General features: G+C 33.5%; 2 protein-coding genes and 1 long non-coding RNA gene across 4 annotated transcripts in view; all 3 read left to right on the forward strand.

Moving 5' to 3' along the window:
• Positions 1–318: 318 nt before the first annotated feature.
• On the forward strand, positions 319–2,059 carry LOC112454303. Its single transcript, XR_003040711.1, has 4 exons — positions 319–348; positions 556–686; positions 767–834; positions 1,603–2,059. It is a non-coding gene; the product is annotated as an uncharacterized LOC112454303 (long non-coding RNA).
• Positions 2,060–11,211: 9,152 nt separating this feature from the next.
• Positions 11,212–14,686, forward strand: LOC112454302 (twinkle protein, mitochondrial). Of its 2 annotated transcripts, XM_025015600.1 has the most exons (8): positions 11,212–11,982; positions 12,076–12,436; positions 12,546–12,787; positions 12,866–13,547; positions 13,660–13,904; positions 13,977–14,071; positions 14,145–14,361; positions 14,435–14,686. In XM_025015600.1, exons 2-8 carry the CDS (start codon positions 12,178–12,180, stop codon positions 14,588–14,590), a joined length of 1,896 nt encoding a protein of 631 aa, XP_024871368.1. In that variant the 5' UTR covers positions 11,212–11,982; positions 12,076–12,177; the 3' UTR covers positions 14,591–14,686. The 2 variants fall into 2 exon arrangements, with proteins under 2 accessions (XP_024871368.1, XP_024871367.1); XM_025015599.1 differs by having other exon boundaries at positions 11,212–12,436.
• An 87-nt stretch (positions 14,687–14,773) lies between these two features.
• The window catches only part of LOC112454304 (glycosyltransferase 25 family member-like), a gene marked incomplete at its 3' end in the record, with an annotated part of 54,213 nt that continues 51,501 nt past the window's right edge, over positions 14,774–17,485 (forward strand). The window contains exon 1 of the mRNA XM_025015601.1: positions 14,774–15,217. Coding sequence (XP_024871369.1) covers positions 15,030–15,217 — 188 coding nt within the window. The remainder of the gene's footprint in view (positions 15,218–17,485) is intronic.

Genomic DNA, 17,485 nt, shown 5'->3' on the forward strand with positions numbered 1-17,485 from the left:
GTTTTAAAAAATTGCGTATTACGCGAGTTTGCAGCTTGCGCGACTTTTGTGGCTGCGTTCGGGAAGCGCGCTATTAGCGCTATTGCATCATTCTATCTTTATCGCTCATCAGGTGTAAAACAAGGATAGAATAAGCAAATAACGCTAATAGGCTTGTTCGCGTTGCTTGAAATCCCCAAACATTTTTGCACTTAAAATGAGATAAATATATATTCGGCCGTTGGAGAGAGAGAAAGCGAAGATGCTGAGTGCAAAAAGTGCAAGCAACGCGAACAGACCCAATAGCACGCTCCCCGAATCCAGTGTGGTACTCAGCGAGTCAGCGGTAGAGGCGACATGGAGGCACCTGTAAGTTCTTCTTTAGATATTATTATTCTTTGGTTTAAAGTTTACTACAAAAATATGTAAACAGCTGTTTTATTTTTTCTCTTATATTTTTCTTTATTTATTTCTATATTTATTTGTTCTATGTTGGTTTTCTTATTTTGTTTGATGTGTGTTATAGGTTATATTATTCGGTTCTTAATTTGTTAACATAATTATCTTTGTTTACAGCAAATTAAATGTGGATATTGTGTAGTTGGCTCATGGGCACATCAATGCCAAAATATATTACAATATGAATGTTTTAAAGAATACGATGAAAATAAGTACAAGCATTGACGAAAATAATGTAGCTACTATTGGTATACACTTCTTACATGTATCAATTTGTATGTACATATATTATATACAATGCAGAATTATAATCAAACTTTTTTTACAGTGAACAGATTAGACGAAGATGAACTATAGGCCACCGTTATACGATCATCGTTTAAATGTTAAAGAAAGGTCTAATTTTTTATCATTATGAAAATACAATTCTTTTAAGAGTTTTACTTGCTCCATAACGTTCTCACTTTTTGTTTGTAAAAATTGGATAAATCCGGATACTTCCGTTTTACTATTTTGTTTCGCTCATTTTCTTTGTACAGTAAGAAAAGAGTAACTAATTTTTTTAATTTTATGATTGACATTCTATAATCTTTTTTATTTATTGTTTGCTTTTGTAGAGCAATAATAGCTATATTAACTCCGAATTCATTTTAGGTTACGCTTTATTCACTGTCAGTCAGGTTATGGAACATTTAAATATATTTGTATGCATTTACGTGATATTCTGATTTCATCGTTCACATGGACACAAAATTTGCGTAATAAATACTCGCGTAACCAATCAACTGCGACATTTAGTAATGTTTTAACAGAATAGAAAAATATCATTGGTTAAATGCGATACGCTGCTGCCGTTTTATGTACCATGTGCATTAAGGACATTCAATTCCGCGTAACAGAAAACGCGGAACGTCTCTGATTGGTTACGCAAAACGCGTTACGCGGAAAATATCAGTCCATATGACCGCAGCCTTATGCTAAGACTCCATAGATGCGGAAACGCCATGCGGCAGAGTGCGTTGACCAATCACAAATTTTGATTTTGCCGCAGGCGACTTGCGGCAGCCTTCTGATTGGTCAATGCACTTTACCGCACGGCGTTTCCGCGTCTATGGAGTCTTAGCATTACAATGAAGTTCCTCACTAACTTTTGCTCCCGCACAGGAAAGCCACTGTGCCTGGTAGCTAACGGCGCAAATTTCAAAGCAGCGAAAGAATAAAAAAGAATTGTGATAATAATGAGTGGCGAAAAATACGCAAAGTGGTCTGTGGAAAAATTAAAAAAAGAGCTCCGTTCTCGGGGAGCAAAAGTAACGGGGAAAAAGAAGGATTTACAAGATCGGTAAAATAGATCGTCAATATAGGTTATTATATCTAATATACTCTTTACCCAGCGAACCAAATTGTCACAGAGTTATTTCAGTTAATGAATGCGAACAAACATTATCGATTGACATACAGTCATAATATTTTTATTACAATACTGATTTTTCCCATATGTTAACAATTGGTGTTTGAAACTCGCGCGGAATACTACCAATTTTGTTCTAACGTTTATTTCTAAAGAGTTCTGACGATAAGCATTATTTATTCATATTTTAAATAATTTTTATCGACCAAGAAAGACGCATTTACGGGTATGTGGGTGAGACGCTGTAGCAAATCTCGGAGTTCTGGCTTATATAAAATATTTTTCGTACAGTTCTAAGCATACTAAAACAATTTCTAAAGAGTTCCGGGCATTGGCAATGTTGTATAATTTTTAAATAAATTAATAACGCACGAAAGTCAGGAATTTAGGGTCTTTCTCGAGCGATAAGAATTATTTAAAAAATGAATAAATAATGCTTATTGCCAGAATAAAATGGGACAACGTTAAAACACGTTCAGAACTACACGAGAATTATAACAGAACTGCCGAAATACGGCCAGCTTCTCACCTTATTTTCGATAAATTCCTGATTTTCGAGCGGTATTAATTTATTTAAAAATTATACAACGTAGCTAGTGTTTGCTAAAGTTAATAAACATATATATACAACGTAGCTAGTGGCGGGAACTCTTTAGAAAATGCTTTAGTATGCTCAGAACTATACGAAAAATATTTTATATAAGCCAAAACTCCGAGATTTCGCACAGCGTCTCATCTTCTTCTGTCATGATTTCTTTTCGGTTAATATTAATTTTTTTAAATATAACACAAAGATTCTAACGCTCGGAACTCTTTAGAAAATGTTTCAATATGCTCAAAACTACTCGAAAAATATTTTACATAAACCGGAACTCCGAGATTTCAACTGACGTCTCAACCGGTATACTCGTTGCATTGTAATTTTTTTTTAGTACCTTATAATTAATTTTTTTGCTTTTATATGGCAGAACTCTTTATAGAACTGTTATAGAACTATAGATCTTGCAAAATCTGATGAGATACAGTGGTGGAACTTGTGTAGGACAAAATGAGACGCTGCGTGAACATAGCGTCTCAGTTTGTACTGACGCGTTTTTTGAAAAAAGCCAGAACTCTCAATAATTTGTGAGTTTCTGCAAAATGATACGATAGCTTCACACACACGTTAGGAAGAGAATGTATAAAGAATTATTAACGGAGATATTTTAATTTAAAAGATCATTAAAATACATATTTTTCAGGAATGTTTTATAGAGAAACGAAGAAAATGAATAACGTTAAACTTTGCATGTTTTCTTCACTTTATTTTAAAAATTTATTTTTATTTTTTAAGTAACAAAAATGCTCTTTTTTTGTTATATCCTGGTCACTATAAATGACAGACGATGTAAATAATTCTAGCTGTTTTAGGTATCTGAAACGCAAAAAACTAAAATTTTTTTATTCTGCATCAGGAGAAGTGTGGCTATCGTCTGAACTAAATCAATATTTCCATTCTGAGCGGCTTTTTTATTTAAAATATTATAACTTTTTTCAAAATTTTATTAGTATTTTATTAAAAGAAAATGTTTATTCTAGTTCAGACGATAGCCCATATCACTTATTCTGAATAAGAAAATTTTTGGTTTTTACGTTTCTGATACCTAGAACAGCTAGAATCATTTACTTCGTCTCTCATTCTTACGTCTTTTAGTGATCAAGATATAATATAAAAGTAACAAAAAAGAAGAATATTTTTCTTACTTAAAAAATAAAAATAGATTTTTAAAATAAGATTAAAAGAACATGCAAAGTTTAACGTTATACGCTTTCTTCGTTCCCCTATAAAAAATTCCTGAAAAATACCTATTTTTAAAGACCTTCTCCGGCTCCAGTCATACTCAACTTGTATTCATGCTTAAAAAGAAAAATTTATTTTACTAAAGTTAATTTACTAAATATTACATATAACAACTAAAAAATAAGAAGTTAACTTCAAATCGCGTACTTTACACAAGTATTTCTCGAAAATGAGTACCGCAAGAGTATTGAAACTTATCGCATATTATTAATTTCTATTTTTATATAAAGCATCATATACTAGTCTTTCAAAAACATTTAGAAAAAACTTTTTTCACAGTTTATTAAAATGTCTGTTTCACAATACCTCGGAATAGGAATTCCGTGTTAAAAGTTAAAACTTTGAAGCTCAATATCTCGATTTTTAACACCGCAAAAGGTACTAAAATTTATACTACACATAAAGCACACCTATAAATTAATGTATATTCACAGTTTCAAGAAAATCTAGAGAAAATCGATTTTCCGGAGAACGTCCTTAAGATCTTTCAAACCAGAATACGCTCTTGTAATTTATTATTTGTCATTAACATATTTTATTATTAATCACATACATATAAGTGTGAGAAAGCATATGGTACAAAATAATTTCAATATTCAAATTATTGTAATAATACAGAAATCAATTATTTACATTTTCTTCTGTTTGTGTATGTGTGACGTTATTGACAATAGTTTCTTTGCACGTTTACATTTTTTTTGCAGATTTTTTACACGCTTAATTTTCACAAGTGTGATGTCAAATACAGACAAGATTTTTGTTTATCTGCTATAAGCGTTATTTTGAATGTAAGATTTTAATAATCAAATGTTTTTAATAATCAAACATTTTCAAACTGCAAGCGGGGGACAAGCAATATCATCTACAGCATGTATCTTTAAAATACTACGATCTTTTCTAGCAGCACTAGCCACTAGCGTATAATTTGTCCGCCGACATTACTAATTTCTTCTGCAGCAACACATAAAATGTTGAACAGTTTTCTCGAATGGTTGTAATAACGTCTGTATGTCCTTGCATTATTAATTCGTTAAGGTATTGCTCACATTCTCATTCTATTAACAAAATTTTAAAAAAAGTTATAATATTTTTAATAATATTTTTAATAAAATTTAAAACTATTAATTTAGCAATTACATCTTCTGACCAAAAGCGTTGGTCGAAATTAATAATATTTCGATGATTGATCCGAAAAAGTGCTGTGTGAATCCGACAAAGCGAGTTGGCTCACGGTTTTTTCAATATTCATATCGGTAAAGACGATTATATATTGCCAGTTACTGTCGATTTAAGCTGCTTTAACTGTTAATGTTATTCTATTCACTGGCGAAATAAATTTATTATTCTGATTTTTAATAATATAAGAGAAATAAGACCGTTTTATGTGTAACCGTTATACAATCAATCAATATTAAATAAGCCGTGTACGATCCGAGCTTGGATCTTAATAGCCTAATAATATTTTTTATAATTTTGTATAATTACACGTATATTTTTTCCAATCTTAATAAATTGCGCGTTGACTAACTTGTCAGACTTACAACACAGCTCCTGTTGGAGTAGTAAATTCTTTACTATTATTTAAATCGATTTAATTAGAAGGGTGTGAGGAGATTTTATTAATCCAATAAGAGCTGTGTTGTAAGTCTGACAAGTTAATCGGCGCGTATTATAGTTGATTAAAAATATGTAAAATAAAATCTAAGCTCAGATCGTAAATGGTTTATTTAATATTGATTAATAATATTTTTGATAAAAAAGCCGCCTAGAACCTAGAATGGAAATATTGATTTAATTCTAGTTCAGTCTATAGCCACACATACTTCTTCTGAATAAGAAAATTTTAGCTTTTTGCGTTTCAGATACCTAGAACAGCTAGAATAAATTTACACCGTCTGTCATTTATGGTGACCAGGATATAACAGAAAAGAAGAGCATTTTTGTTACTTAAAAAATAAAAATAAATTTTTAAAATAAGGTGAAGAGATAACGTTATTCACTTTCTTCGTTTCCCTATAAAAAGTTTCTAAAAAATATATATTTTAAAGATCTTTTAAATCAGAATACCTCCGTTAATAATTCTTTACATTCTCTTCCTGACAGAAGAGATTTTACCACTTCTCAATATAAATATAAATTTATCTTGTTATGGTTTTATTCGATTATTCCGACGTTTTTATATTTGTGATTTAATTAGATTATTGTTTAATGTTTTAGTCTAGACTAATGTTTAATGTTTTAGTATGTAAACTTGAATATTAATTATCATGTTTTTTTTATATTTATCTTCTTCTATCGTAGTAATCCGTTCGGAAGAAGACTAAATACAGTCGAAACGTTAAGCATGTGTATTGTTTATTTAAGAAATTGTTTTTATTTTAATTCAATATCTCTCTGTTGTTGCTCGTGGCCGCTTATAAACATTAATAGCTAATATAAATTTAATTAGAGTAAAAAGAACATTATGAACTACTTTTTTTCTCGATATAGTTAATATGTAATTATTGTTATGCATTTAAATATTAAATTTAAATACTATTATGCTAAAGTAAAGATTTTTAATGTAAGACTTTTTTTAATATAAGAGCAAATTTGCCAGAACGGGGATTTCTATACATTACATTTACGAATTTTAGTTTTTATGTTTATAAATATTTTTTTAATTAATTATAATTGCAATATTTATATTTATAAATTTCAAATATATATATATATATATATATTTATTTATTTATAAATATAAAAATTAAAATTTGTAAATATAAACGTAAATGTAACGTATAGCGCATCGTCGATTTGCCAACGCAAGACTCGGCATTCGGCGAGATCCGTGGCTTGCGGTTCAGGACATCAATACGTGTTTATATGGAAAATGTTTTGGGATAAGAATTTTACGGATCATAAACGAATGATTATTGTTAAGAAGTAAAGCGCACCACTAACCTAACCTATATAGGTTAGTGGCGCGCTTTACGCATGCGCAAGCGTCTAAAGCGCATGCTTGTATCGCTGCATTTCGTCGATATGTCAAATTTTCTAACCTAAATTGTAATCAACTGTAATGCTAGGTCTACAATGCGAGTCGTAAAGTCGTGAGTCGTAAGAATTGACTGATCACAATCGAATTTGAAGAGAATAATCGACTGTGATTGGTCAATTCTTACGACTCACGACTTTACGACTCGCATTGTAGACCTAGCATAAGTGCCCGTCTACAATATGTGTTGTAAGCCATAAGCCCTAAAAAATTGACCAATCAAATACTACGTTTACGCGAGCGTTACTTCTGTAGTAACTTACGGTAATTTACTCGTTTACGCGGAGTAAATTATCGTAAGTTACTACAAAATCCCGTTTACGCGAAGGAATTATCGTAAGTTACTACAGAAGTAACGCTCGCGTAAACGTAGTAACAGTCAATTATTCTCCTCAAATTCAACTGTGATTGAACAATTTCTTAAGGCTTAGGGCTTAAAACACCTATTGTAGATGGGCACTAACAATTAATATCTCGCTTCGCGAGGCAGACCGCCGCGTTTATCTGCCAGATTCTTTTATTTCGTGCAAAAATGCGTTGATTGAACATAATTTCATCTGTATTCGCGTTCAAGCTCGTATTCTAAATAAATACCTAATAGTCAATATCATCAGAAATACTGGCATTTAGGGCCAAAGCACATAACATGGCGTAGCGATATACGACGGTCGTAGTCCCCGACGACAGATCAGGATACGCCAAAGCTTGTGCGTTACTTACGTCCACGACGTCCACGACTACGTACTGTCATATGTGCTTTGGCCCTTACTTAATAACATTTGTGCTTTTATACGTACCGGCGATTCAATACTAATGGAGCGATTTATAGCAAATAAAATTACACGTGCACGTGTATAGAGTTATGTTTTACAGTACGTTTATGACATAGACTTAGGAAGAGATAGACGGAACGTAAGCCTGCAGGGATTAAGGCCGGTACGTATTCATAGTCGGTTCTTATAAGACCATCTTAAGGGGATCCTAAAGCCGTCTGTAATACCGGCTTTTTTTCTTAGCACTAATTTTTTAATTGACTTTATAGAAATGCAAAATTCTTGTCTAGAATTAAAGTACGCATCAAAATCTAGGTCATGGTGGTCAAATTTATATCGAAAACGAAAAAAAATTAATATTTTTGTTAATTTTTGGTATACGTGACGACAATATTTGCTTTGTACAAAAATTTCACGATAAATATCCACAAAATTAGACCGGCATGACCTAGGGAGAACATTTAAGAACAATATCGTGCAATTAGATCTAAGATTGAAAACCTAGAAAAAAAGATTACTTTATATAACTTTTATATGTGCAAAAGCACATTCAGGTTGACAGGATAAGCAATATTGCGTGTGGCAAGAGATGGCGCAGTAATTGAACAAAGACAGATGCCTCTCGTTAGACAAGGACAGATATAGATATATGACAAGAAAACAGAATTAGAAATGTTGACATTACCGACGTCGAGAAAGTTCAGCCTTCACTTTAGGATCCCCTTAAGGGGATGCTAAAGTGACTCAATTACCGACAATTAAGGTGCCTTTTCATGCTGACGCTCGACGCTCATTTTCAGCGGCAAGAAGGTCGCATGACCACAATTGACGCCGGCGTCAATTGAAATTCATGAAAAGGAAAACAGCGTCAAAATTTCGGCGTCTTCGCGCTGCTTTGGCTTTGACGCTTAAAGCTGAGAAAATCCAGCTTTCTTTGCTTGACGCTAGCGTCAGATCGAAATCACGTGATCTCGCGATACGCTGAAACAAGCGTCCCATGAATTCGTACCTTTAAGGTGCCAATTCATGGGACGCTGAAAAACAGCGTTGAGCGACGTCACGTGACATCACTATGATGCCAGCGTCAAGAAAGAGAAGTTGGATTTTTCCAACTTCAAGCGTCAAAGCCAAAGCAGCGCGAAGACGCCGAAATTTTGACGCTGTTTTCCTTTTCATGAATTTCAATTGACGCCGGCGTCAATTGTGGTCATGCGACCTTCTTGTCGCTGAAAATGAGCGTCGAGCGTCAGCATGAAAAGGCACCTTTACAGTCAAAGGTCTAATTTTGAAACAGCTTTATAGATCGCAAAATTCTTTTACAGGAGTAAAGTATAGGTACTAATGAAGGGTGGGAATGTAAAATAATTAGTAATAATTGAAAAAAATTAAAAATGCTGTTACCTCATTTTCTAATATAAACAGTTGTATAAGTAATGTGTACGAAATGAAATGTTCCCACCCTTCAGAAGACGTACGTGCATAAACAATAACGTACCTTTGAAATTAAGATTGAAAGCCTGGAATAAAAATGAGACGTTCGAAGAAATTATAACCTATATAACCATGTCTATCCTTGTCTATCATCATTGTCTATACAAGGACAGATATAGAATTTGGTCGGTAATACAAACGGCTTTAGGATCCCCTTAAGGTGATCCTAAACCCGTGATCCTAACCGGTTTTTTTTAGTTTTTTTCTTAGCACTAATCTTTTAATTGGCTTTATAGAAATGTAAAATTCTTGTCTAGAATTAAAGTACGCATCAAAATCTAGGTCATGGTGGTCGAATTTATATGTAGTGGTCGTCACGTATAACAAAAAATATTAATTTTTTTTTGTTTTTGATATAAATTCGACCACCATGACCTAGATTTTGATGCGTACTTTAATTCTAGACAAGAATTTTGTATTTCTATAAAGCCAATTAAAAGATTAGTACTAAGAAAAAAAACCGGTTAGGATCACGGCTTTAGGATCACCTTAAGTACAATCTTAAGATGTCATCAAGGATGTCATTAAGACTTCTAAGACTCCTGGGTAGTCACCGCAGCCATATTGAATTTCTTGCTATCGAGGCGAGAAATTACCCTATTTTATGTTGCGGTATTTTCCGAAATAAAAAGATATTTCAATAAAAAATCACTATAGATCGTTTCAGCACACTTCTAAAATTGACCGGATACTATCCTTTTCCCTCGACAATAAACAAACAGCCATAAAACGAAGCCTAAACATACGGAAAAACAAGCCGTTTTCGACTATCGAAAGGAGTGGAGAATGTTCCTTCCGCATATGTATTTCTTGCAAATCTTACCATACGGTCAATTTTACGAGTTTCACGAATACGTTAAACGTTATAGCACAAGTACAAAGCGAATAATAAAGAAATTTAACGCAACGCAAAATAGGTTGTCAACATGTCACAAGACAGAATTCTCCATTGGAGAGAGTGAGAGGAGAGAGTTCTTATTTCTGCCGCGACGGTACGGCGCCACCGTCAACGCAGAGTTCTCGGCTCAGGAACCAGGAGCCTTAACCTTAACCAATCACAGAGCCGTATTAGCATCTTAAGATATTACTTAAGACGGTCTTGAAATAAGATGATTATGAATACCGGCCTAAGGCTCTATAAATGTGAGTATACTCGTTCGCCATTTTTCTTCCAACCGCATTTAAAAGATTATGTTTTCGTAAACATCAATACGCTTTTCGGTGTCTTGATTAATCCAAAAATTTAACTAAATATCGATTCTGTTACACTCAAAATAAGTGTTAATTGATTCTTAATTGATTAGACGTGTGTTCTTAAACGCGCGACAATAGAATTCGTTTTATAAGTGTCATATTTTTCGTAAATCAACACATCGTGTCTCCGTTTCATTGTGCATATTTAGAGCAGCAATTTTAAGGGCCGAAGGTATGTTATTTAAATAATATTTATCACAAAAAAATTGTCTTCATATTGCAGTTTTGTCATATTTTCACATATTTGTGTTTTTAGATTAAGTTTTGGCTGTTTGTAAAATGTTAACTGAGGACAATAAAAAAAATCCAAGTCGCATCCTGAGCCAAATGTAGAGGTAATTGCCGCATAAATTCCTAATTTTTTCTTTCGTTTATTAATTAAATATCGTATTCGGCCAACAAGCTTTCAATTTTTTGATCTGTGTAATACTCTTGAAGTTTATGCCTGTTCTAGACTAGAGAATGGTCCTACTCGCGGCTCATCCTAGTGAGTAGTGTAGACGGATAAAAATCATTGATTATCTATGATTTTTACCCGTCTACCCTACTCACTAGGATAAGCTGCGAGAGGGATCATCCTCCAGTCTAGAACGAGCATTAATAGGGTCCTGAAATAAATAGGAGTATATTAAATATGACAAATGGAGTATTAAATTAATAAATAAAAGAAAAAATTATGAATTTATGCGGTAATTACCTCTACATTTTGTCCAGAATGCGATGAACTTGGATTTTTTTTTATTATCCTCAGTTGACATTTTTGCAGCTATAAAGATCTAAAAACACAAATATGTAAAAATGTGACAAAACTGCAATATAAAAGACAATTTTTTGCGATAAGTATTATCAAGAGACACGGTAGTGTCTCGTGCCAAGTACACGCGGAGCGAGACCGACCGTGACTCTTTTACGCGACGCGACGGGTTGCGAGTACCCGAGATGTTGAGATCTCGATAACGAGTGAACGGATCAAGTTCTAAGTAGGCTTGATCGATAGCTTGGGGTCCAATTAGTTTAAATAACATACCTTCGGCCCTTAAAATTGCTGCTCCAAATATGTGCAATGAAACGAAGACACGATGTGTTGATTTACGAAAAATATGACACTTATAAAACGAATTCTACTGTCGCGCGTTTAAGAACACACGTCTAATCAATTAAGAATCAATTAACACTTATTTTGAGTTTAACAGAATCTATATTTAAGTTAAATTTTTAGATTAATCGCGACACCGAAAAGCGTATTAATGTTTACAAAAACATAACCTTTCACATGCGGTTGGAAGAAAAATAGCGGACGAGTATGTACATACTTTTTTAGAGCTCTACGGGGATAAGCAAGTGTGAAGTTAGCAATACGTGGCAATACCACATTGACTTTATGAACTTTTTTTGTCCGAAATAATTGTTGGTATTTTGTTGGAATTTGTTGGATTAATTAGAAAATTTGTTGGTTGCCCAGTTTTTGGAAAATTGAAAACAAAATGTTGCGCGTCACACCGACTTGCACTACCACACATACAAAAATCCTTTGATTGGTTCCCCCTAAAATAATGCCGATGCGCAGTACGGATCGGCGCAAACCACAAAACAGGGTTGAGTGAACATACTGGTTATACAGGTTATACTGTGCACGTGCTCCACACGCTGGTTTTTCATTTGTTAGTTTGTTACAGATCAGCATCAATGACAACAAGACGAACGACGTAAACAATAGTGATGCTCTTGCGAGAAACTTGTAATTATTCGTTGAATAATACTTCGGACAACGAATTGTATTGTGACAACACTTACAGAACTAAATTATGCCGTAAATAAAATTCTTTTACAGCTAGACTGATGAAATATCAGCCTTTATTATCGATGAAAGCAATTTCAATGCTACTAGAACTAATTTCAATGTCGATGAAGCTCCAATTAGATAAGAAAAATAATGTCTTTAAAATTATTGGTGCGTTCTTTGACTATAGAAAAATATGATAAATTTCTGATGTTTTATCGTCGTTTGTATGTAACTAATAGTAGCACTATAAATGATCCGATACCTGGGATATCATTATTTCAAATAAAACATAGTCTAAAGCAAAAGCATATTGTCACCGTCGAAGGACATGCATGTATAATCGTCGAATGTCCTATATGTGACTCTGAAAAATCTAAGAAGTCAAAGATTTATATTAATAAGACAACAGGTAAAGAAAAACATCGTAAAATGTATAATAAGATAAATATTTTTGATAAAAGGTATGCAAATAGATAAAATTAAAATAATTTTTTCTTGTAAAAACTTGTTTATTCCAGGATACTTTGTATGTGATAAATGTAATTCTAAAGGAGAATGGAATATATTGGAGAAATTTTTGTCATTAACAAAACTGATCAAAACAAATAATACGCAAAAAGAATTGGAAACTTTGAGAAATGCTATAAAAGTTCAAGAAAATTATGTCTCACAATGGAATGACATAATAAAATCTAATCAGCAAATTGCAAATTTGTCATCAGAATCATATGAAAGAATACTAAATATGTTCTCCCTTTCAGTAAGATATTTAAATTAACATATAGATTTCATTGTTTATATATATGTGAGTGTTATACATTAAAGAAAATTGTTACAGAGAATTTCACAAGAGGACATCTTACAGTTAAATGGTGTATATGCGACTTCACCAGCATTACTATATTTTCCATTAATTGCTTTTGGCAATGTGGTGGGTTATAAAACCCTTTCTAGTGAACCAGAATTAGAACAAACTGTACCTATTTGTAACGTTGGTGGATTTATCATTTATAAGCAGAAAGGTACTAGAAGCGATGGGACTGCAGTGGTTGTGCCAACAATACATGATTTATTAGCAATAGCATCTCAAAAGGCAGCAAATGTGATTGTCTGCTTGCCATACAATTTGCAGCATTTACCACAGCAGTTGTTGCCAAATTTTGAAAATTTTAAAAAATTAATTATGTGGTTTGGAAATGATGAACCGAGTTGGTATACAGCCAGACAGTTCGCTAAAAAATTAAATGAGAAGAGATGTTACTTTGTGAGACCAATCGACACGCAACCTAGACCAAAACTAGCCGCTGACAGAGGCTATGATCTTAAAAGTATCTTGACAAACGCACAACCGATCTGGCATAAAAGTATTACTACCTTCGACGATCTCAGGCAAGATGTATTATGCGATTTGCAAAATATAGACAGAGTCCAAGGTGTAAAGTGGAAAAGATATCCTGCTTTAAATCGAATTTTAAAAGGACACAGAAGAGGAGAGTTTACGATTCTAACTGGCCCAACTGGTAAGATAATAATAGACCAGTTAACTACTGAAACAAGAAGATTACTAAATTACTTTCATGAGAGGATACTGCTCACAAAATTATATATTTTTACACACTAATAAATTTTTAGGCAGTGGCAAAACTACATTTATGAGTGAATATTCGCTAGATTTAGCAATGCAAGGTGTCAATACACTATGGGGCAGTTTTGAAATCAGAAATGCTCGACTAGTCAGAACCATGCTACAACAAATGGCAGAGGTGTCTTTAGAAGACAACTTGGACAAATTCAACACATATGCAGATGCTTTTAACAAATTACCAATTTACTTTATGACTTTTCACGGTCAGCAGAACATCAAAGTTGTTATGGATGTAAGATCATATGACATTATCTATAAAAGAAAAATTGGTATTATGTGTAACTTTTCGCTTTTTTTATTTCAGGCAGTTGAACATGCAACGTATGTGCATGACATAGCTCATGTGATAATTGACAATATGCAGTTTATGATGGGTATGTCAGAAGAACTGACCGATAGGTGAGACGAATGTTTTATTTCTTTTTGCAAAATTGATTTTATTTATATATTTATATATTATTGCATATCATAGGTTTTGGAAACAGGACAAGATCATAGCAGAGTTCAGGAATTTTTCTACAAAGTATAACTGCCACGTTACTTTGGTTATACATCCGAGAAAGGAGCGAGATGAAGAATTGACAACTTTGTCTATTTTTGGCAGCGCCAAGGCGAGTCAAGAAGCTGATAATGTATTGATTATACAAGATAAAAGACTTATTAGTATAAAAGGAAAGAAATATTTGCAGGTATGTATGCAAATGTTAGATGGTATATATTCTAATCTTCAATATGACGAGTTATTTTATCTTGTGTCACTAGGTTGCGAAGAATAGATATAGCGGAGATTTGGGTATAATGGTTCTAGAATTTGACAAAACCAAACTCAGTTATGCGCAAAAGAAAAAGGTGAAATCAGAAGAAGTGAATAAAACAAAAGAAACAAAAGAAACTCCTATTCCTTCGGTAAAAAATTGAATTAAGATTATAGTAAAAATTCGACCAAAATATTGAAAAAGATTTGCTGTAAGAATCGATGTATATTTTAATAGTGAAGTATAGATTTTGTATGAATTTCTGAGATGTTTTTTGTACAAAGCTCAAAAGAGAAAAAGAATTCAGAGATATAATATATATTTATATATTATAGAAAAATAGATATAAAAAAAAATATATTTTTTGACATAAGATTGGTTAAAACCATGTGATATGTGATTTATGTTGCGTATGATTTCCTGTTTTATCGATTGCGCATACCTACGCACTTGTGATAGTGATAATAGGCAAAGGATGAGAAGAATAGATCATGTCGTCAGGTCATCTCTTTATGTAATCTTCATTCTTCTATTTAGAATTTTCGATAGGCTACGCGAAAAGATATGTGCGTGATTAGAATGTATCTACTATCCGCATCACGATGATTCTTCGAGGATATTTAATGGTATATTCCGTTGTTGGTCTCGTGTTGTTGGCTACGTGCAATGCGATCTCGAAAGAACCGACTGTGTTGATCGGTGTTCTAGTCAGAAACAAGGCGCACACTTTGCCGTACTTTCTGAGTCTGCTGGAGCGACAGGATTACCCGAAGAAGCGGATAAGTTTATGGTGAGTGACAAGACATAACCTCACTCCTTCGGCAACGACATCGTAAAACCCGCGAGATTATTTAAAATCGTCAACGTAACAATTGTCAGTGTCGATGTGCTATTACAATTAAAGTCAGCGTGTGTTCAATTTAAACAACACGAGAATTCACGCGTCTCCGGTTACTTATAAAAGTCAAGGATTGCCTGATATTTGAATAATTATAATATAATCGTCGAATGAGATTAAATGGTCTCAATTATGAGGAAATTAATTACAGATACCTTGAAACAATTATTCCATCGGGATTTTCTGTCATTGATGTGCATTTTTGTTTGCTCTCTGTCGCGGTTTCTTTACTTATAAACTTGAAGTTACCCGCCAATCGATACGGCGCATGCGAAAATACAGTGGTATACATACAATCACTGACAATTAAGTACTACGTTTACGCGAGCGTTAACTGTAGTAACTTTACGATAATTCCTTCGCGTAAACGGGTTACTTCTGTAGTAACTTTACGATAATTCCTTCGCGTAAACGGGATTTTGTAGTAACTTATGATAAATGATAATTTAAGCCCCTTGCACAATAGGCAATAGCGATAGCGATAGCGACAGCGATAGCAATAGCGACAAAATTTCTGACGAGTTGGAATTCTGTATCTATTGCCTTGTAGCCAACCAATCAGCGTTCAGAATTTTGCCGAGACGAACGTTTTGAATGTTTTGAGTCGTACGTATATTAAGTATAGGTTATATTGTAGTATTTTGAAAAAAAAATATATGGAAATTTTGTATTGTTGACAACTTGAACTTCAATAAATACTATAATAGATGTTTTATGGAAATCAGGTCATTTATTTATTAAAATATAAAAATTAATACACATTATTATTATTACTTCTATACCATATTTCACAGTATAATAAAGCAGAATAGCGCGTGCATAGAACATGTCAGTTTTATAAAAATTATATATACAGAAACGGCAGAATTTCAACTCGCATCACGATGTAGTCCTTGATGTATATATTCGTACTGCCACGGAACTTCGCCAGCAGCTGTCATGAAATATCCCGCATCGAATAAGCCGCTCTCGTAGTTCTATGTGCTCCACATCTTCCGATGGGTCTTAAATGATCATTTCCTGGTAATTCTCGCCATTTTCCTTCAATTATTTGCCCATCAATTTCTCTATCAGCGAATTGAGGGGGACAATATCTTTGCTGCTGTCTCGTCGTTTTTTGTTTTTATAAAATTGTGCAAACACATTGCTGCTAGCACAAATTTGTCGACGACTTTTGGCCCAGCGCAAATTGGCCTCCGAAGTATCCTCCATCTGGCTGCAAGGATACCAAATGTATTTTCTATTGTTCTCCTAGCTCGTGACAGTCGATAGTTAAAAATTCTTTTTTGGTCATTTAAAGCCCTGCCCGGGTAAGGTCGCATGACGTTTATCGACATTTGGAAGGCTTCGTCGCCAACAAAATAGCAAGGCGTTTCCTTATCGCTTCCTGGTAGACGAGCTGTTCCTTTTGGCAAGTTGAGTGTACCTCCATATAAAGCTTTTCCGAAGGCTGATCTTGACAGAATTTCTCTATCAGAATCGCTGCCATACGCGCCAATATCGAACAACATAAATCGATATCTAGCATCACAAACAGCCATCAGCACGATGCTAAATGTCTTCTTATAATTGAAATAGACAGATCCAGAGTTCGGAGGTGCCTGTGTGTTTACCATCAATTGCTCCAACACAATTTGGCAAATTCCTCAAAGTTAAAAAATCTGCGCAGATCTTTTTCCATTGTTCTTCTGTTGGAGGTTTCATGCAGATTGGCATTAAAACATTTGCTATAACGGAGCATGTTTCTTTCACGATGATATGAGCTGTGGACTCTCCTACTCTATAGGCTAGAGTCACAGATAACATTTGATCTCCTGTTGCCAAATATCTGCAACAAAATTATTTTAATAATGTATTTATTTATTAATTTAAAAAATAATATTAAATTTTTTTATTTTACTCTAATTTTATGGGCTGTAGCCTTTTTTGCAAAAGGACCACGCACTAATTATATGAAAAAAGTGGCCACCGTTAAAATCGACAAAAACTACGGAAAACTGTAGTTTGTGTGATGCCGATAAAAAGTTCAAATCCGCACAACCCTCGAAATATGCTAATTTTTAAGCTACGAGCCTATAAAGGTAATATTGGTGGTATAAAACGTACACATATTATAGCATACCCACTCTTTAGCGTTACCCAAGATCAACCAGCGTGGAG

Source organism: Temnothorax curvispinosus, unplaced genomic scaffold, assembly GCF_003070985.1.
Source record: "Temnothorax curvispinosus isolate PA1 unplaced genomic scaffold, ASM307098v1 QBEX01004975.1, whole genome shotgun sequence".
In the NCBI taxonomy this organism is placed as follows: Eukaryota; Metazoa; Arthropoda; class Insecta; order Hymenoptera; family Formicidae; genus Temnothorax; species Temnothorax curvispinosus.

Coding starts and splice junctions, on each gene's coding strand:
- LOC112454302 (XM_025015599.1), top strand. CDS start 12,178: ATGTCTTTAAAATTATTGGTGCGTTCTTTGACTATAGAAAAATATGAT. Junction 14,072..14,144: donor TCAGAAGAACTGACCGATAG/GTGAGACGAATG, acceptor TGCATATCATAG/GTTTTGGAAACAGGACAAGA. Junction 14,362..14,434: donor AAGGAAAGAAATATTTGCAG/GTATGTATGCAA, acceptor TTGTGTCACTAG/GTTGCGAAGAATAGATATAG.